The sequence below is a fragment of the Urtica dioica genome, chromosome 9, assembly GCF_054948205.1.
Source record: "Urtica dioica subsp. dioica isolate 48M chromosome 9, U.dioica_male_clone48M_v1_H2, whole genome shotgun sequence".
NCBI classification, from domain to species: Eukaryota; Viridiplantae; Streptophyta; class Magnoliopsida; order Rosales; family Urticaceae; genus Urtica; species Urtica dioica.
This window is the reverse complement of record NC_142764.1, coordinates 21,194,888-21,215,692: the sequence shown is the minus strand read 5'-3', so window position 1 is coordinate 21,215,692 and position 20,805 is coordinate 21,194,888. Positions and strand designations below refer to the sequence as shown.

General features: G+C 33.6%; 3 protein-coding genes across 4 annotated transcripts; 2 read left to right on the top strand and 1 right to left on the bottom strand.

Moving 5' to 3' along the window:
• The first annotated feature begins 643 nt into the window (after nt 1-643).
• Nucleotides 644-3,051, top strand: LOC149385728 (large ribosomal subunit protein eL20z-like). Of its 2 annotated transcripts, none has more exons than XM_089627466.1 (5): nt 644-789; nt 1,379-1,434; nt 1,652-1,778; nt 2,245-2,362; nt 2,613-3,051. In XM_089627466.1, the coding sequence occupies exons 2-5, from the start codon at nt 1,422-1,424 to the stop codon at nt 2,673-2,675; spliced, it is 321 nt and encodes a 106-aa protein (XP_089483592.1). In that variant the 5' UTR covers nt 644-789; nt 1,379-1,421; the 3' UTR covers nt 2,676-3,051. The 2 variants fall into 2 exon arrangements, with proteins under 2 accessions (XP_089483592.1, XP_089483593.1); XM_089627467.1 differs by having other exon boundaries at nt 647-789; nt 1,376-1,434.
• A 3,020-nt stretch (nt 3,052-6,071) lies between these two features.
• LOC149385727 (bidirectional sugar transporter SWEET7b-like) lies at nt 6,072-7,667 on the bottom strand. The gene is made up of 6 exons (XM_089626397.1): nt 7,625-7,667; nt 7,424-7,460; nt 7,128-7,344; nt 6,574-6,735; nt 6,319-6,438; nt 6,072-6,203 (listed from the first exon to the last, which is right to left on the bottom strand). The coding sequence occupies exons 1-6, from the start codon at nt 7,665-7,667 to the stop codon at nt 6,072-6,074; spliced, it is 711 nt and encodes a 236-aa protein (XP_089482523.1).
• A 5,941-nt stretch (nt 7,668-13,608) lies between these two features.
• Nucleotides 13,609-15,753, top strand: LOC149385726 (hydroxyproline-rich glycoprotein family protein). The gene has a single exon (XM_089626735.1). The coding sequence runs from the start codon at nt 13,832-13,834 to the stop codon at nt 15,506-15,508; it is 1,677 nt and encodes a 558-aa protein (XP_089482861.1). The 5' UTR covers nt 13,609-13,831; the 3' UTR covers nt 15,509-15,753.
• Nucleotides 15,754-20,805: the final 5,052 nt, after the last annotated feature.

Below are 20,805 nucleotides of genomic sequence, written 5' to 3'. Positions count from 1 at the left end.
GCAATCACCGTTCTCGACGCCAACAAAAATCCACGCCAAGCTCCCAGACCTTGGCTCCATGCGGAGACTGCGCATTTCATGTCTCGACGGACTTGTTTTATCATTTGCTTCCTCTCTCGCATCTCAAATCCACGACGACGGACTTGTCATAATTTTATTCAAAGTCGATAGTTTTGAAATATTAAGAGTTAATTTATATATCTGAATATGATTATTTTTCTTTTCTTTTCGCTGTTATTTTTTTCTTTCTTATTGTGCTTAATATTTTTTAAGAAATAAAAATTTATTATTAATCATAATATTATTGATTAATTACAGACTCTATCGAAGAATGATGTCCTCCAAACAAAAGAGTTCATCATTTATGAAAAAAGCTTAAGGCGTTATAATTATGGATCGACCAAATCGGCCACTCCGTGTGCTTACCATTTAGCTACCCTCTTTGACCGTATATCTCAATTAAAGTAAGTTGGTTTTCTTTTTTCAATGATTTTGGTACCCCTCGTTAACCGTATTTTATTTTTATTTTATCTCGTTAAGTTGAAGAGATTATTCAAGTGTAAAAATTTAAAGGTATGAGTCATGACTACTTGTAATATTCGTTTTGTTTTTTTTTTTTTTACAGAAACGACGTCGTTAAAGAATTCGCAGCATTGAATGTAGAAAGAAACAGCAAAAAGCAGACAAGTCTCTCTGTCTCACCGACCGAAACAAACACAGTCGGATTCATGGAGTGCCTTCCAAAGGCTCTCCTCATTTTCAGATTTAGCTCTCCGTTTCTTTTATAAGGTGAACTCTACTACTTTATTTCCTTTTTTTTATTATTATTCTTTTATTGTGAATGTCTCAAGGTTTGATTTCTGTTTCAACGACCGGTAACTTTGTGGATGGTTTGATTTCAGTATTTCCCTTTTTTGTTGTTTTATTTTCGCAGACATTGCTTTTAAAATTTTATCTTCATGGCTCGGAATTAAAAAACCCTGTATTCCAAAATTGTGATGTTAAGAATTGGATTTACGAGGGTTTGGGTTTTATTTTAATTTTTAATCTTGATCATCACTGTTTTATGACGAATTATTATTGATTATCAGTTATTTTTTAAGCGTTATGGGATTTGATCACGGCTTGCTTGCTATGAACTTGAATTAATTAAAAAATATATATATACAGTTTTCATGGGATTGAATGTGTGATGTTTTTTTCTTTCTATTGGGATTGCTATGAATCTGAAGCACCTCATTCTCTTTTCCATTTCAAGTGATTTCCATTTAATTTTCACTATTAATTACCGTGATATTTACTCTATTTTTAGCGTCTATAAGATTAAGCTGTCGAGGATTTTTCTCTGTTTAAAAGCGCTTTTGATCCGATTTAGCAGGTGCTCTGTGGGCGGAAAATACAGACCGGGGTCTCATTGATCCATGGATCATCAGAGTAATCAATCTCTTCACTTTCATATATATGTTTGGCCTATGGTCCAATTTTTAATTGATTTTTCCCGAATTTAAATAGTCTTCACATTCATTCATCCATTAGGCAATTGGGTGTCTTAGTAATTGAAGCTTTTAGTTAGTACGAGAATCAGACTATGCTTTATATATGTATATGTATATGGACTAGTATATGAAGGCGGTCTTTTCTTGAACGCCAGGGATTTCATCAGATATAGAAGAGCAGCAAAAGGGTGGGTATGCTCTGATTGCCGATGCGGAGAATCCACAATTGGGCTTGTTTGATAAACCCCTTCCTTGTTTCGGCTGTGGAATTGGCTGGTTTTCGTAAGTCCTTTAATTTTTTTTTATTTATATATATATATATATATATATATATATATATATTGTTTTCCTCTTCTTATTTGTCCCAGACCTGTTAATATATATGTACCTGAGTAAGTATCATTGATTAGTTTGACTGAAATAAATAAATAAAAAGAGCGTAGTTATGAGCGTATTTAGGGTCGTTCATTGCGACACGGAAGTCCCGAAGAGGGCTTGGGTCTTAGGCATAGGTATAAAAACAGTGGAAGTTTCGAAACCAAAGAGAGAAAGTGAAACAAGGAAGTGATTACTCTTTACTCTTCATGCTAGTTTAGTTTCTTCCAATAGGAAGTTTGATATGTCTATTTATTGATCACGGGAACGTGACAACCGGTCTACTGTTTCTATAAGAAGCTTTAATTTAAGTCTCTCTCTCTCTCTCTCTCTCTCTCTCTCTCTCTCTCTGAAATATCATTGTTTTTAACAGGCTTCTTCTTGGATTTGCATTCCCATTGATGTGGTACTACGCGACGTTCCTCTACTTTGGAAACTACTATCAGAAAGACCCGAGGGAGAGAGCCGGGCTCGCTGCTGCTGCGATCGCTGTAAGTCTTATCGTTTCTCAAACACTTGTGTTGATTGAATCACCAACAACAAAAACCCATTTAGATAAATTCACAAAACACACACACGCATACACAATACTGCTTTGTTAATAGGGTTTTTTTGCATCTCATTCCTATTTTGTCTGAGCAGTCGGGCATTGATATATTCTACTTATTGTAGTAGAACTCTTATCGAGTTAAGAGGAGTTTGTGATTTGTGAGGAATTGTAAAAAGATTTGAAATTTGCAGGCTTTGGTTTGTACAATTGTAATGCTGATCACGGGAGCTATATTCATTTCCAAGTCTTTGTAAATATGATGCCACCCATGCACGCATTTTGAGTTCATCGACAGGAAAAAGGTTTCTTCATCGAAGTATATCCGCCATCGGGTTTAAGAAAGGCCGTTTCTGGTTGTTTCGATTCGTCTTTAATGTGTGTGGAAACTGAACAACCTTTAGCTCTTGAGATGATATTTAGTGTTTTGCGATTTGAAGATTGGCGAGCGATAGAGCGTAGCAATTTGTTCGAGATTGTGTATTGGGATAGTGGCCTGTGTTTAAATTGTATAGAACGAAATGAAATTTTAAGCATGTTTTTATTGGAAGAAAAAGAAGCAACAAAAAAGGGAAATTTGCTTTGAAACTGATGGTAAGAATGATCTGAAAGTATCCAAAAGTAATTACACGATGAAGATGTGTAAATTGATAGTATCCAAAAGTAGTTGTAAAGATGACATGCTATGCGAGAACTAGAAATAAATATTCTATGAAATACAGATTATTTGATAACTATCTAGTAAAGGTTTCTTGAATAGGAAAGAAAAGAAAAAGCTATCTAGCAAAGAAATAGAAAAAAATTATGATTATAAAAATTAGCTTAGTTCAAGTTCATGTGAGTACTCTCATAAGTTGTCTCCTAAGTAGTAGTAGTCTACAAAGGCTAAAGTTCTAAAGAAAGTTGTGAGAGCGTTGCTATTTAGCCCGAGTACGAATTTGAACGATCCATACACTTTTTGACACGTGACACTTTTTAAAACACTTTTTAGTGTTTAATGCTTTTGGGTGGGGCTCGTGTGAAATCGTGATTCGTGCTACAAAGCATTTCCGAAGTTGTAATGAACCTTGCTGAGGAATGTGTTGAAGATGTTCCATAAGATATTGCTCACATGTTAGAGGACATGGTGGATGAGAGTGCTAATGATGAACTTAATGCAAAATAGAGAAGACCCGCCATGTTGATGGGAAGAACTATCCCACAAAATGTGCCCTCGAGGCTTTTTGATGGAATTTCTTTCGAGCACGAGGAACGCGTCTCCAAGTGGAAGTATATAGTATATACAACATATGGACTTTAGTCACATTTTTTTGACAAAAATATCCCTCTAATTAACTACTTTCTTTCACTTCTCTATTTCTCTCGGTTTTCACTCTTCCGACGACATCAAATGATCTCCGATGAACACGCTCAGTATTAATTGGAGAATGTGCTATCTCTTTTGTCTCAAATGAAAGGTCATGTATTGAATTCTCTTGTTGTGACAAGATAATCAAGACATCTATATGTAACACGCTCAGTATTAATTGGAGAATGTGCTATCTCTTTTGTCTCAAATGAAAGGTCATGTATTGAATTCTCTTGTTGTGACAAGATAATCAAGACATCTATATGTAGGAAAGACTCTGGATGATGGCCTAATCAAGCAGTTGTGTCTTGCACCTACCAAGACTTTTGGTGAAGACATTGAGGTTGTTGATGATGAAAAGATAGCGTTGATGACGTTGATGTGGATATGGTCAAGATTATGGCGATGATGAAAATGACTATATCCTTATAGATGAAATTTATTGAGAAATTTCATTTTTTATTAGACCTACTAAGTATCCAAAAACATATATGGAGTTTTTATTTTTTATTTACAAATGAATGGACTTGGTATGTACAACATATATCAAAAGACTTTTGTCACATTATTTTTGGAAAAAAAATATCCCTGTAGCCACTTTTTTCACTTATCTATCGCTCGGTTTTCACTCCTCCGACAACCTCAAATAATCTCCGATGAACACACGCGGGATTAATTTGAACACATATCTAAATACAACATTTAAAGTGTATGTGCGAATATGTCTATAAAGAGCAAAAAAGTAATCTCATAATTTGAACACATAACTAAATACAACATTTAAAGTGTTGTAGCTTCTCTATGTAAACAACATGATCAACCTCATTGAGGCAATTAGGAGGAAGTGGAAGTACCACACTTCCAATCCAATAATGTGTCTTGCTTATTGGAAGTGACACTTCCGTTAGGCAATTTGATGTCTTACATTGTTTAACGAAAGTGGAATTTCCGTTAGACTTAATGGAAATTAGCAATTTCGTTCATTTATATTAAGTAATTAAAATAAAAAATCAAATTTAAATAGTAAATGAAAGGGACTAAAATGTTAAAAGAAGGTATTAATATATAAAATGAATTTCATCTTTATTAATAACTTAAAAAAAAAAGTAAAAACATTACAACAAGATTATAAGTAAAACTATATAATAAAAAATTTACCAACCTAATTATAGAATATAAATTATATAAATGTAATTATATAATAAAAACTTTATATACTTAACTATATGATACAAATTACATAAACTAAACTATATAAACTTAAGTATATAATAATATCAAGTTGTTGTAGAGAAATTTTATAGAGATAGTGTTGTGATTGTGAAAAATGAAATCAAAACCGGTCTATTTATAGTGTTGAATTCCCGAAATGGATGAAAGTGTAAAAGTTGAATAAACTTTGGGTTCAAACGGTAATAAACGGTAACATTTTTTCAGTCATAGTATCATACTAACGGAAATAACATTTTGTTTTCTTCCGCCAAAGCCTCTGCCACTTCCACATGCCAACGGAAATTTGTTTGGCATTTCCGTGCCACACGGAACTCGGTATATCCGTGAGGCAGAGGATGACACGCGGAAGAGCTTCCTTGAGATAGCTGCCATTCCGAAGCCCACCATGAAATCAACCTCATTAAAAAATTGTTGTAGCTTCTCTAATTTTCGCTAAAAAAAAATGAGATTGATTTGACAACAAATTCAGAATGTGCACAAAAAGGATCACTGAATTATTCAGTCTGAATAGATGAACCTAATTGTTAGCAAATTTGTCTTTTCCATTAATTTATTAAAATCTAAAGATGATCTTCTTTAAACTCTATGCATAGGTCATCAGTTTAGCATAATAAAAAAATAAGTGAATGTTGAAATACGGTGATCAAGTATGATTTGAAGTTTGAACCTTATATAAAAGGATAAAATCCGTTCTTATAGATACGAGTGTTTTGTATCAAAAAAGAAACTCGTACGCTTTGTTTTTAAAGAAATTCGTACGCTTTGTTTTTAAACCATTTTCGTATTAAGCTACATTATAAACAAACATTATGATTTATGCCCGTATATGTTAAAATTTAAGCAAATAAATCAAATACGCAGAAGAAAACACAAGTTACACTAAAAATAATTTTGTATATTAGCATGCTTGACAATTGCGTCACCAATTGCAAAGACAGTCTTGCTAGAAAATTTACCCTTAAAATTTGAATGAAAAAAACAAAACTTCTTCATAAAACTAAAAACAGCGTAAAACCCTAAAACAAAAAATAAACAAAAAAGGTATGGTTTATAAAAAGCTAGCAAAAAATCTTTAAACGATCTCAACTTCACTTGGGTTGGAAACCTTGTGGTCCTCTTCGACTTCCTTGACTCCCCAGAAATAGTAGTATCCGTACAGACCCAACTGAATGATAGCCAACATGGAACCCAACCCATTGCACACCTGTATCACCACATATATAATATACAGATTAAATAATTAAACACACACACACACACACACACACATATATATATATATATATATATATATAATTTGTATATTGTATTATACGTACCAAGATGTAGATGTCGAACTTGATGAGAGAGTAGGAAGTCCAGATGCAAGCGTTGAGGAGTGAGGCCAATGAGAGAGTGAAAGGCATGTACTTGACACTCCTAGTCTTGATCACCTTGAACTATATATACCAATAATAATAATAAGGATATATATATTCACTAGTGTTTAAAAATTAACTAGTATTAAAATTAGAAAAATAATTGATAAAATTAAGAAAATTTGGCTAGGGTTAATAGTAATGATGATTACTAACCATGACGGTGAGGGGTGCAGCGTACATGATGATGTTGAAGACGTCGCAGAGCACGCCAACGAAGAGCGACCTCCTTGTGGTCCCGTGGAAGGCCAACAGAGCCGCGGCGGCCGCGGCGGTCCCGAACGCCACCGTGCCAGAGAGCCCGTACGCGACCTTTTTCTAATCAACCCAAAAAAAAAATTATATAAAATTTAATAATTAATTAATATGAATTCACAAAAACGATAATATCAATATATCCAGGGGCGGACTCAGGTGGTGGGCTCAAGTGACCTGGCCCCCTCCCTCAAAAAAAAATTGGGCTAAAAAAAAAAAAAAAAAATTCTTTTTTTACGGCCTAATTTCAGTTTTGGCCCCCCCTCCTTCCGAGTTTGGATCCGCCACTTATATCAAATGTATTTCACTAGTGGTGATGTGTTAAGGCTTACGTATGATATTTCTAGAAATCATGAGAATAGTTAGTGGAAATATTTCGATTAAACACAGTCGATACGTATTATATTTTTTCTTGGAAAAAAAAAATAAGATAGGGTAATGGTGAAAAGACGTACGCGTCCTTTGGAGTCGGCGTAGAGGAAGAAGATGGCGAGGTAGATGAGCTCGAGGGCGAGGCCGACACCGTTGATGGTGACGACGAGGAGGCTGTCTGGGTGGATGAACGGCATTCCGTAGAACACCCACAAAACACAGTTCAGCACCGCCGCCATATACGGCACCGGAGAAAACTCCTCCGTCGACTTCTTCTTTATTATCCCATAGAATGTCGGCCTAATTAATAGTGATATTCATCCATTAAGTTTTAATAATTAGGTCAATAATTCATATACATCTATTAAATACTACTTACGATGGGGAAAGAAACAGTCCGAAGGAAATCGCATTCCCTGCCACAACCAGCAAATTACAAGGACGTTACGTTAGTAATTATATGCTACTACTTGATCGGACGATAAAGAAAAAAAGAGAGTATAGAAGATATATGCAACTAAGTAAGTACTATATTTGATCGAGAGAGAGAGACAGAGAGAGAGAGATTATATCTACTGACCGATGATCCCGACGATCGTGTGAAGAGCTTCAGTGCTAACCATCTTTGGCTATGGTTCTTGAGACGATCGAGAGAGATATAGAGAGAGCAACAACGAAAGAGCTTTGGAGTGATATTTGTGAATGGCTGAGACCTCTATTTATACTAGTTTGGGTACGTCAATACGTGGGATTAAATTATTATTAAAATATATGTTTGTGTTGCATTTAGAATTCGATTTTTTTTTTTTAAATCGTATTTAAAATCCATTTTTTTAAAATTGATTTTAAAGTTTAAAACAAAACAAAAAAACAGAATCCGATTTAGTTTACGCACTCCAATTATCACAATATTTTATTCTGTTTTATTTGTTTTCTTATTATTTCATATCTAAGTATACTCGATTTAGGATATCATCTTAGTTTAATTATTTGTTTTCAATTAAATAAAACATTTTCTAAGTACTCTAAAAAGTATTATAGGAGATTAGATCTCGTGTCATTATTTGATTTCTTACTAAGTCTTTTTAGTATCACCTAGATTTTCGTTATACTAATATCTAAATAGGATATTTTATATTTGATATTAGCTACAACAAAATACAATCTTTCGATATTCTTATTTTGATATGATACAACAACTAACATAACATGAAAACACAAGTAAGCCTCGATTAAATCCAAACAAGTTGCGGCTAATATTAGATACGACGCGATAAGAAACCCCGCATCTAATTTTTTTTTTAGACGTGAGTTGTCGTGTCTAAATTTAGATACAATAAAACGAGATGAGACTCGTATCTAAGTGGTCACCGACTTGTCAAATGTGATTATTCGCGTCTAAATAATCTCTTATGAGCTCCCAACGCATTTTGTGCTCGTCCTTCTTTCGTGTTATCGGTATTGAGTTTGATCATGTCGTTGAAGCTTAGACGACCGAACAACACGATTATTGTGGGTGAGATGTTGTTTATGATATGGGTAGAATTACAAGAATAAAATATTTGAAGTGCAACATTTTCATAATAGTTGTTTTAAATGTTTATTTTAGATTATTTTTCTTATAAATGAAACGGTAAACAACAAACAAAGTTAAATAGAGCCCAAACAGTTATCAAATTTAAAAATGTATGTAAACATAATAACAAATATAATAATAATAATAAAAAGTTGTTTACGACTTGTAATTAAAATATAGCAAAATAGCCGATTTAAATGTTGGGAATTACTAAATAGTTAAGGTTTGGTAAATATTAGGTAAATAATCAATTTTATATATTTACAAACGAAAATATTAAGTAAATAACCACTGCAATATTAAGTCACTTCATCATTATGGCTATTTACCTAATATTTAACAAATCTTGGTTATTTAGCAATATCAAACGTTTAAATTGGCTATTTTTCTGATTTTTTTATTAAAATAACACTAGATATTTTGATAAAATTTTATATATGCAATTTTCACAAACTGGATGGATTGGATATTTTTTATATTTTATGACCGTCACACCGTAAATCCTTCTCCAATAGAGAATCGATGGCCAGTTGGGTCTTGTTCTTCTCCGCCTCCAGTGCTATGTTTGAGACAAATCAAAGAAAGTGTGAATGCTATATTTTGAGCTCAAACAATTAGATGGAAAAAAAAAAAAAAAAAAACCCTAACTATACATGAGAATGAATGCTCTTTAATTATCACAACTTGCATGTCTTAATATTATTATAATATCTGAAATTGTGAATAAGACAACATTGCTACTCAATTGTGTGTCGTGTCGAAGAATTCTCACCATATTGATTAATTAGATTTATTATTCGTTTTGTTTGTGGACGAGTACTTTGTACATGATTGATTTAGTCCGAACATTAACATGCTAGCTGTAGTTATCGCTGGATGTTATTAACAACAGTCAAGAATATGTTGTTTTTTTATTATTATTTATTTATTATTAAATAGTATTTTGTTGCAAAGACAGACAAACTACATACATAATATCATATACGGCAATTAGATTGGCTCGATCTATAGTTCTTAATTAAATTTTTGTTTGACGATTTTGATTCATCATTTTTTTACGTTAACTTTTGAACGAAAACTACCCACTTTTTTATCCTCATTATATTACATTAAAACTTTATTAACTCATTTATATGTATTCGAAATTTTTTATACTGTTCGTAAAAAAAATTGATGAAGGCCAAATACAATAGAATGAGAGTCAAAATCGTTAATATACAAATTTAAAGGCTAAACTGTAATAGTCTACATGAATAGTTAATGGATTATTAGTCAATATTACATACAATGTTGTTGTTTATATATTGAAATCGGTAAAGCTAAAGGTTATCGTGCATGGTGAAGAGAGATAGCAAATGAGAAATTTCATTTTCTAGACCCAAAAGTTATGGAAATATCTCAATTAGACCCGCTAGTTAAAAAATATCTAAAATTGGACTTTTATACCAATTTTGGACGAAAATACCCTTAATTCAAAATAACTCATATTCTTCTCTCATTTTCAAATCATCTTCATCACAATTCTTGTCACTTTCGAATTGGTTGCGCTAGGATTAGAACTCTCGGTGGTCGAGCTCACCGCTGAGCTCGTGGGATTCGGGGCAACGCCCTGATTTTTTTTCTTTTTTTAGGAATTTGGGTATATGTTTAGCTTCGATTTTGAGGGTTTCGCGTCGTTTTTGAAAAAAAATTCATAGTTTTTGAGGGTTTCGGAAACTCGTCAGAACGTGTCGGAATCCATCGGAACTCGTCGGAACGTGTCGGAATCCATCTTTGGAGGTGAATTTTTTTTTTTTTTTTTAAAAAAACTGGGAATTTCCGATGAAGATCATCGGAATCCATCGGATTCCGACCGAATCCGATGGATTCCGATGGTCTTCGTCGGAATCCATCGGAAATTTCCGATGAAGACCATCGGAATCCATCGGATTCGGTCGGATCCGACCGAATCCGATGGATTCCGATGGTCTTCATCGGAAATTCCCGGTTTTTAAAAAAAAAAAAAAAAAATTCACCTCTAAATCTCATTCAAATCAACCTTAAAAAAAATAAAAAAAAATTAACCTCCAATTCGGTCGAATTTGGTGTGGTGGGCGTTGGAACTCGTCGGATTTGGTGTGGTTGGGCGTCGGAATGGGGAGAGGGTTTATTTTTGGTGTGGAGAGAAAATGAGAGTGAGAATGAAAGAAATTGAAAGAGATGGAGAGAGGGTTTATTTTTGAGTTAAGGGTATTTTCGTCCAAAATTGGTACAAAAGTCCAATTTTGGATATTTTTTAACTAGTGAGTCTAATTGAGATATTTCCATAACTTTTGAGTCTAGAAAATGAAATTTCTCTAGCAAATTATATGAGCGAATAATTATATAACAAATTTGAGTGACGTTGATAATATAACAAATTGGAGTGACGTTGATAATATAAAAAAAAAATATAAAAAAAATGGAGTGACGTTGATAATATAAAAAAAAATTAAAAAAATGGAGTGACGCGTTTGGCATCACTGTGTATATTTAATTATTAAGGTCGAGTCGACCCACCCACTACTATTCCTCTACTTTTCCTTTTTGCCAATCTCAATTCATTATATAATATAAGTTAACAAAAACCGTGACTCCAAATTAATCAAATCTTTAAGCCTATATAAGCTATTATGTTAGTGAGATTAGTATGACTTTACGCGGATTGCTTGACCGTTTAGTTGTGACTCGCTTGATGATCTCAACTTTACCAAAAGACTGGTGAGATATTTGATTATATTTTGTCAAACTGGAAAAAAAATTATGTTAGTAAGCTAAAAAAAATAATGGTGTGTGTTTGATATATATATATATATATATATATATATATATATATATTGAAATATCAATGAATGCCTACAAATCAGTCAGCGTTTATATTTCTCAATATTTTTAGGTGGATATATCGTATGCACCGTTTGTAATTTATATTTATCACATAATTTATGAGGACCCGTTCGAGATATATCGACGTTCATATACAAATATTAAAATGTTGGTGGCTAATGATTCTATTTTATGGAAAAAAAAAAGTGGCAGTCATTAAGAATATCGACAGAAATTTTATAACATCGATGTGTGTATTTGGATAAAGTAATGAACTTTTATTCAGTTTTTATGAAAATAAAAATCATTATACAAATGAAGCAAAGTGTCTTTCCTGCCGATGCCCATAAGAAAAAAATAATAATAAAAAATAAAAAAATAAAAAAAATCAATTTTGGCAACGATTTTTTTTACTAATGTTATATATTAACCTCTCTAATTTTTTTTGGCATATTAACGTCCTAATTTACGTTCTTGCGCCGTCACTGATTTTTAGTGTCCATCAAAAATCGAATCGGCGACTATTTTAAACCGTCAAATGCTAAAAATCACAAATAAATATATTGCTTGTGCTCTTGAAAGTCAAAGGTGGTTCTAGGATTGCTAGTTTCATCAGCAAATACTTAACGTAGCATACTAAATGGTTTCGCTCTTAAATTAATAGACAAGTAGTTGTAATTTTATTGTCTTTACAGTTTACACACATGAAAAACATTTATTATTACGAGATAGCTAGTCACAATTTAAAAAGAGCAACATTTGGAGACAACGAAATAAGAAATGACTAAAATATCATCGTTCAATCAAAGCTAAATTTATACGTAAATGGCGAAAATGAATATGAGCTGTATTATTATAGCTAATCTTGGTGGATCAACTACTCATGCCTCGAAAATTCAAATTATAGACTTCACGTTCACGGAAAAAATTGATATAAACGCACATGGCGTACGAAAATTAAAATTTGTTTTCTCATTGCTGAGATTTTTGGAGATGACAGGAAAAAATGTGGCAACGTGACGCGTTGCTTTCTTATAATACATATTTGTTTATTTTTCATCATACTCAAAAGAAGAAAGACCCCACATCATGCTTTCAATCATTTCTTCATTTTTTCCTTTTTTCCACAATCACTCCTGTTATCCCGTATGTTCTTCGTAAACTAGGGAGAAATATTATTTCACTTTTAATTTCTTCTATAGATGTAATATTTTATCATACTTTCGCCGACTTAAGTGGAGTTTAACTCTTTTATTTATCTTTCAATTACCAAATGAAAAAAAAAAAAAAAATCATTTACAGCCTCTTAGTTCATTTCGATTAGTTATAGAAGAAATATGAAAAATAAATAAAATAAAATATTAAGACTTTTTTTTTTTCTTTTTGCGTGAAATGTTAAAACATTATATTGCTAAGAGACTTCAAGTAGATTATATTGTGCTTTTTCAAGATAGATGACAATTATCAATTGTTTGCAAAATTCTTTTATTTTTTAGAGCTTTGCCTTGCATCTACACGAATTTTTTGACAAGAAAATAATTTGACATTGACGAAGGTCTCACCTTTCATGACCAGATTATATCGTGTAAATCGTTGTTTATAATACACAATTGTAGTTTATAATATTCATAGTTGATAGTACATGGCGATTTACAGTATATAAATAGTTGTAATAATAGTTTATCATAAAGGCATTCATTCTAACTATATAAATTACAAATTAGCCAAATGCTAATAGTGTAGTTGAAATTTTATATATATATATATATATATATATATATATATATATATAGCTGGTGACCATTTTCACCATTTATTAATCATTTTTAAAACGTAAACTATTTTCCTGTAACAAAAATTAAATTGACTATTCTAAAAGGAGGCCCATAATTTTATTTTAATTTATTCGGTTTTATCACTCATTTTGATGGAGACATATAATACTTTTTTAGGTTTAATGTTAATTTTAATTTTAAAAAATAGTATTCAACTTTATCTTTATATATAACAGAAATGTTATAAATATCATTTCCAATTGTGTTATATTTTATACCAGTGATATGCCAAATTAAATTAAAAACTCAATTTTAAAAAAATGTCAAAATTTAGTAGTGTCTTGACTCTTGAGAGATTATGACACTTTTTTTTTTATTTGTTTTACAGAAACTCTTAACTTCGCATTGGTGTAAAAGTATCCAATGCCATTCACGCAATATAGAGAGAGCAAGAAGCATAAATAGCAAAGAGAAAAGCTTTTGTGAACCAAAAACCCAACAACGCACACAAAGTTTGTCTTAAAAGTGTCTCCAAAAACGAGGAAGCTAAACAAAAGTAGTCTTGAAGAAGAAGAAGAAGAAGAACGAGCAAATGGAAGTAGATCAAGAACTCTCAACCTCGCCGTTTTGGCGACAGAGTAGCTCCGACCACCGCGGCGGCAGAAGGCTGAGACGGACCACCTCCATCGCTCTCAACTCCGGCGCCGTCATGATCGCCGTCATCGTGGCGGCGCTGGCTTTCTTCTTCGTCGTGGTTCCCTCGATCGCCTCGTTCGGGTCGCAGGTTTTCAGGCCTCAATCCGTGAAGAAGGGCTGGGACTCTCTCAATCTCGTCCTCGTCCTCTTCGCCGTCGTCTGCGGATTTATCGGCAGGAGCGCCGGCGGAGAGCGCGGCGGTGAGACTCGGGAGACTCCAAAGTGGAGCGACGCCGTCGCATCGCGGCGTAGTTGGAACGCGGATTCTTCGGATCGGAGCGCTGTGTTTGGGAGGATGAGAAGTAGTAGTTCGTATCCGGATCTGAGGCAAGAGTCGCCGTGGACGGTCAACGAACCGTGGAGATTCCACGATGATACCGACGTAGGTGATCATCATCATTATCATCACCGGGCGTCGGATTCCGATCATCATCATCACCTCCGGTATCATGGCCGATCCTGGCAGGATCGTGAAGAACTGAAAGGAGTAGAGGAAGATCGTCATCGAGGTGGTGGTGAACTGAAGACGAAGAACATCGAAGTTGACATGTTTGAGGTCCGTGCTAGAGAAGAAGATCCTTCTCCGGAGGTGAAACCAGAAGAGCCATCTCCGCCGCCAACGCCGCCGCGACCTAGATCTCCTTCTCCTCCGAAAAAGGTGGTGGGGAAGAGAAAGCCAAAACGAAGCCACAGATCGGTTGGAGAGGTAAAGCAAGAGGCTGAAAACAGTGAAAACCGTGATTTCTCCGAAGCTTCTCAGCCTCTTCCACCCTCACGACCTCCTCCACCTGCTCCTCCTCCTCCTCCGCCGCCGCCGCCGCGGTCGTCGGAGTATCAGGAGATAGAGCAGAGTACCGGCGTAAAAAGCGAGAAGAAGAGAGGAAAGGAGTTCCTAATCTCACTGAGGAGGAAGAAGAAGAAACAGAGACAAAGGAGCGTCGAAAATTTCGACGCCATTTTCGCTTCTTCTGATCCTAATCCGCCTCAACATTTCACGTCGCCGCCGCCGCCTCCTCCTCTTCCGCCGCCTCCGTCGCCGTCGGCCTTCATGAATCTGTTCTCCCCGAAGAGAGGCAAGACAAGAAGATCGCAATCTCCTCCGACAGTCCGCGTTTCGAGGAGCACAACTCAGATTCGGCCAGTTCCGGTCACTCGAAGGCCGGCAATGCCGACGGAATCCTCCGTCGAGGTAATCGGAAACGAATCGCCGCTGAATCCGCCTCCTCCGCCGCCTCCTCCTCCGCCGCCGTTTAGGGTTAGGGAATGGAAGTTTCCGAGGCGCGGCGACTTCGTTAGGGTTACGAGCGGCAACAGCTCGCGGAGCGCGTCGCCGGATCCGTCCGGCGGCGATTCGTCTCCGGCAGAAGGAGAGAGTCCGGTGGCAGCGGCGACGGGGATTTCTCCGGCAATGTCGCCGGCAATGGCGTTCTGTCCGAGTCCCGATGTGGACACGAAAGCCGACAATTTCATTGCAAGGTTTAGGGCGGGTCTGGTATTGGAGAAAGAGAATTCCTTTAGAGAGCGCGACGGAATCGGAGGGTCTGGCAAGTCCAGATTGGGCCGAGAACGGTAAATGGGCTAAGGCCCAAATTCAACACAATGATTCAGTGTAGATAGGAAGGCATACAGATATTTTACCTTCTTTTTTCATCTTTTTTTTTTTATTATACAGTTACTTTTAATTACGGGCAATGTGTGGTGTGATGATCTATTTATTTGGGGTTTGGTTTGGAGTTTGGACATTGGATACGTGCGTCTGATTTTTATTTGGGATTTTGAAACCAAAGATCAATATATGATTTTTAAGCTTTGAATAAATTGATGGGACAAAAAAGAGTATGAATATGCTATTATCTTGCAAAGGTTCGTGTGTATTTTGTGGGTATACTTTGAGAAAGAGAGAGCACTGATAATAACATAATGTTCATATTTTGTTTATTTATTCTATTGCTTTGTTGAGCACATGAAAGTTAATGCAATAGTGTGTATAAACAATTATCTTGACTTGACCAGCTTTTATGGCCTAATTTATGACGAAGGAAAAAAAAAGCTTTTAATTCAATCAATGAGTTGAAGACGTCCTCGCGCAAATTTAATCATTGAAGGAAACGTATGACCATGAAGAATTTGGTTTTGGTTAGTGGCTAATGCGTACTAAATATTGATTTAATTTAGTGGACTTGTTTATGGTCGTTGTTGGACCCATTCAAAAACATACAAAATACAATGTATTCATTCATATTCCAATTATATATCACGTTTGGCATGCAATTTCTTTCTTGAGACAGTTGTTTGACTTGCAGCGTCGGGACTGTTAACTATTGTGACCTTAGGCAAAAAAATAAAATAAATTGTCTTTTCTTATACAAAAGAAAAAACTTGCAAGACATCCAAATAAAAAACAAAAGAAGCATAAACGTTAATTAACCACCATTGACTCTTAATAAATTAAAACAAATGTCCATTGATATTTTTATCACCTCGTGTGCCTCAAATTGTCCATTTTCTATCCATGCACCTAAAGCGTAGACAAAACATACAAACCAAAAAAAGTTAAAACAATAGAAATTTATGTAAATTTTACTTTTCCTATGTTGTGTTCTGCAGATCATTGAATTCAAGCTCATGTAATATATATTTTTTTTCAATAGACAACATAGCTAATTCATTCAGCCGCTCTTGTGATATAGTTGATCTTAAATAAGATTTTATTAATTTCAACTTCGAAAAACACATGTCTGCTGAAGCCACGGTTACTGAAACTGTCAATAAAATCCGATATGCAATGTATGCATTGGGAAAAGAATCCACATTTTTTTATATAATGAAGTGTTTCCATCGGATTACTTTTTTCTTTCAAAATTTCTCTAAGCACTTTTAATCAAGAAAATAAATCTAAACCATCAATGTCCGAAAGTCCCAACCATTTCAACACATCTTCAAGATTCAATGAAGATTTTTTCAAATCATATTCATCTAACAACTTTAGCTTTTTTAAATTGATTAAAAATCCAAAAATATTTTTATATGACTGAAATTGCTCAAATCTACTTGTAAGCGTATAAATAACTTGATCTACAATGTAGATGAAATATTCAACTCGAAATGATTCTAAAAACCACACAAATATTATATATATTAACCCGGTCTCTTTATTTTAATTTTAATATTTTGGCGGAATATTTTTATAGGGAATTTTATGAATCGTATGCGTAGGCAAAAATAACTTGCATTCGCAAGGATAAGATAGTAGCTAACTCTAGTAATTTATTGGGCACGAAATAATCAAGTCGACATTCAATAATTGACGACAATAATGTATGCAAGAGCGAGAAGTGTGAGAAAGGAAGTTGTAGAGCTTCAATCAATAATGCATTTCTCTTCGAGTGTGTATCAACCTAGTTGAAAACAAACCACTTCGGAGGGTCATGCACGACGTTCTGTGCAATTTTAGGAAAATGGCATCTGATAGGAGCACCGTGCCGAAGAAAATTAAAGTGCAAATTTATTAATTAATTGACAATGATTATAGGTTTTTTTTACTTTTAATCATATATAAATTTTTGTTAATTAATGTTGTTTTTCCAAGTTTTACCAAGTTTTACTTTTGAATCTTGTGTATTTAATTAATTTAACTTTTTTTGTTAATTTAGGTTAATAATAACTCATTATTGTTAATATGCGGTCGTCTTCATCTTCGGCTACATTTTTTTTAATAATCATTAATTGTTAACGATTTAAGTAGTTTATTAAAAAAAATAGAGTGTACACATATTCAAAAACCGTTAAAATTTAGGCGGAAACATGTAATTTGTTACTATTTAAGAGTTGATGGTAAACATTTGTAACGTTTGAAAATTCAGAGAGCATTTTGTTAATCGTGTAAGAATTAAGAGGGATTTTATATAATTAATCATTTGTAATCATAGCCACTTTAATAGTTGTTGGTGTAAGACTTTGTTCTCATTCACTATTCAATACATTGAGCTTAAAATGGAGAAGAATGCCTCAAGCAGGGCATTCGGACAGTACTTCTCGGAAGGAAGCAGTTTCGTATGCTGTCAAAAGCCTGACGGAAATTCTGAGAACCGTGCCTGCGGAAGTGGGAGCTTTTGTTCCGACAGTGGGTCAGACTCGGCAGGAGGCAGTTCGGAAGTGATGAAGGCATTTTATTACCGTTGCATGTGGGCTGTGGTGTTAGGATTTAATTTTTTTAACTTACAATCTCAGCCATTAAAAATGTATCTGTTCGCCAATCCAAATGGCTAAAAAAAATGGCCATTTTATTACAGTTTGAGCTCGAAATTTAACATTTTTTTTGCAAAATAACTCACTTTCATTTTTCACTATAAATACACACCAATTCTTACTATTTTATTCACAACTCAAACTTTCTTCTCTATCAAACTCTCAAATCCTCTCAAATTCTATACAAATATTTCTGTACATATTAATTATATAGTTAAGTTTTTTAAATTTTCATTATATAATTAAGTTTATATTCTAATTTTTGTTATCTAGTTTTGTTTATGTAATTTTTATTATATAGTTAAGGTTTTAAAATTTTAAATATATAATTAAGTTTATATTCTAATTTATATATTAGTATATTTTTTAAAAAAAATTTAACAGTTTAGTCCCTTTCATTTACCATTTAAATTTGATTTTTTATTTTTTTTAATTACTTATTGGAAGTTAACGGAAATCCATATTTCCATTAAGTTTAACGAAAATTCCGCTTCCAATAAACAGTGAAATACACCAATTTGCCTAACGGAAATACCATTTCCAATAAGCAATAGAAGGTGGCTTATTGGAAATGGTATTTCCATTTCCTTCCAATAGTCACCTTGAACATGCCCAATTATTTCAATGAGAAAAAGCTGACTCAATAGAGAAATCAAGTGGATCAAATCCAACTCGACTCGAAAAGAAAAGCGCAAAGATCAAGTTTGAATCACGAGTTGAATGTAACAACTTTAATAAATGAAGACGTTATGAGATCAAGTCGTCGATGTGAGATGAACATTAGCATTTAAATAAGTTATTATGCAATTAGGTATTTGTAGTATAAATACGTGTATGAAAAGTTGAAAAATTCATCAAACATTCTTTACATGATTCACTTATATTCAATTATATTAAAATCGAGCTTGATACACTAGAGAATTCTAATTGTTATTGTTTCTATCTCATTTATTTTTCCAGTTCATTTCCCAATTATTTGCTCTTATTATTTATTTATATTACATAATTTTATTTATATATTTATAAACTCAATTCAAAATTCAAGATGGGAATTTAGATTCCAAAATTATAAATTTAAATCAAATTTATTTGAGTTTTGTAATTATTTGACGATCACGTCAACAATAGCAATATGATAGAAATGGAAAATAGCTTTGTTAATAGATTTATACTTCATCTGGGCATGTGTTTTTATGTGTTTAACTAATGTTATAGTTGTTTTAGATCAAATTTGTAATTAAACTTGATTAGTCGAGACTTTGACCGGTTATAATTACTAACGGTTAAAAAGTTGAACCCTCATCTTTCATATTAACACCACCATTATATTAGGAAGCCTTAAATTAAATATAGGATATAGAATTCTTTTGATTATACACATACATAATGCAAATCAAGTTCTTATCTCTAATATGCAATGGGCGAACAATATGAGTGTCTCGTCATCTTCTTCTCCTGACGGTTGTCATTATGTCTATGACTTCGGGGATGATAACTAAATATGAGTGTTACATGTATGACGTATTTTGTGCGATAAAAAAAAGCGCCATCAGCGTAGTGGGCGTCGTTGGCGAGATAAACGATCAACAATTGCAATACAACATGTGGCGTCGTTATACATGGATTGTCGCTACTGGGTAGGATCGATGTCAACAACATGGTGATGTTGAACCTAGCGGTGTAACATGTCCCATCGTCTCCAACATCTCGAACAGTGTGATATTTTATGGTATGAGGTTGGCTGAACATTGATATGAGTAAAATGATCGAGAATTAGATCTCTCGTGGAATCAAATTTGGTTTCTCGCACTCTACGTATATTGTAGCTATACTTTTGTTGACATCCTGTTTTATTTTTTATTTTTGAATTATTCATGTTTATCAGCGCTTTATTTTGTCATCGTGTTTTGGTTTTTCACTGTATTGGAGACGAATTAGCTACCTTACGTTATATGGCCACGCATGAGAAAATTATTAAATTTTAATTTATGCATGTTATAGATGATCTTCTTTATGATTAATGAATCAAAGTTTTTTTTTTTTGGATCTCTATTAATTAATGTGTCTATATTTTAAGAGATTTAGATAAGTATACAAAATTTAGCTTGTCTCTCGTTCTATCTTACTCTTATGTTAGAGTTTAGAAGTATGTACACTTAATGGTAGATTCGACTCATTATATAATCGTGTTATACGTATTAAGATATTCTACCACTTATATAACTTATACGAGTAATTTTTTTTTCTTTCTTCATATATATAATGCTCCGTATAATAAAGAAAACACTTCTGCTAATTATATTGTGATTCTTGCATGAACTTTTTTCTTCTCTCTTACTTACTCCATATTTAGTTATTGCAAAATTTAATGTGAGAGTTGAATGAGTTGGCAAGGAAATGCCACTTATTCCCACATTAGGAAAAGGAGCGAAGACAAATGTCACACTCGTCTTTGTCATATTCCTAAGTACATACATTTTAAAAACATACATTTCAAAAAAACAAAATATGTTGAATTGAAACACTCAATAGATACGGATAGGGAAACCTTTTGTCTTGTCGTCAACAGGTTGTGACACCCTTTTTGGTCTTAACAAATATACACCTGTCTCGTTTGCATTT

What these genes read in the sequence shown, in the direction of transcription:
- LOC149385728 (XM_089627466.1), top strand. An exon ending in TGTGGAATTGGCTGGTTTTC is followed by an intron (nt 1,779 to 2,244) that starts GTAAGTCCTTTA and finishes TGTTTTTAACAG; the next exon opens with GCTTCTTCTTGGATTTGCAT. An exon ending in TCGCTGCTGCTGCGATCGCT is followed by an intron (nt 2,363 to 2,612) that starts GTAAGTCTTATC and finishes TGAAATTTGCAG; the next exon opens with GCTTTGGTTTGTACAATTGT.
- LOC149385727 (XM_089626397.1), bottom strand. Translation starts at nt 7,667, where the DNA reads ATGGTTAGCACTGAAGCTCTTCACACGATCGTCGGGATCATCG. An exon ending in CACGATCGTCGGGATCATCG is followed by an intron (nt 7,461 to 7,624) that starts GTCAGTAGATAT and finishes TGGTTGTGGCAG; the next exon opens with GGAATGCGATTTCCTTCGGA. An exon ending in GGACTGTTTCTTTCCCCATC is followed by an intron (nt 7,345 to 7,423) that starts GTAAGTAGTATT and finishes ACTATTAATTAG; the next exon opens with GCCGACATTCTATGGGATAA.
- LOC149385726 (XM_089626735.1), top strand. Translation starts at nt 13,832, where the DNA reads ATGGAAGTAGATCAAGAACTCTCAACCTCGCCGTTTTGGCGACAGAGT.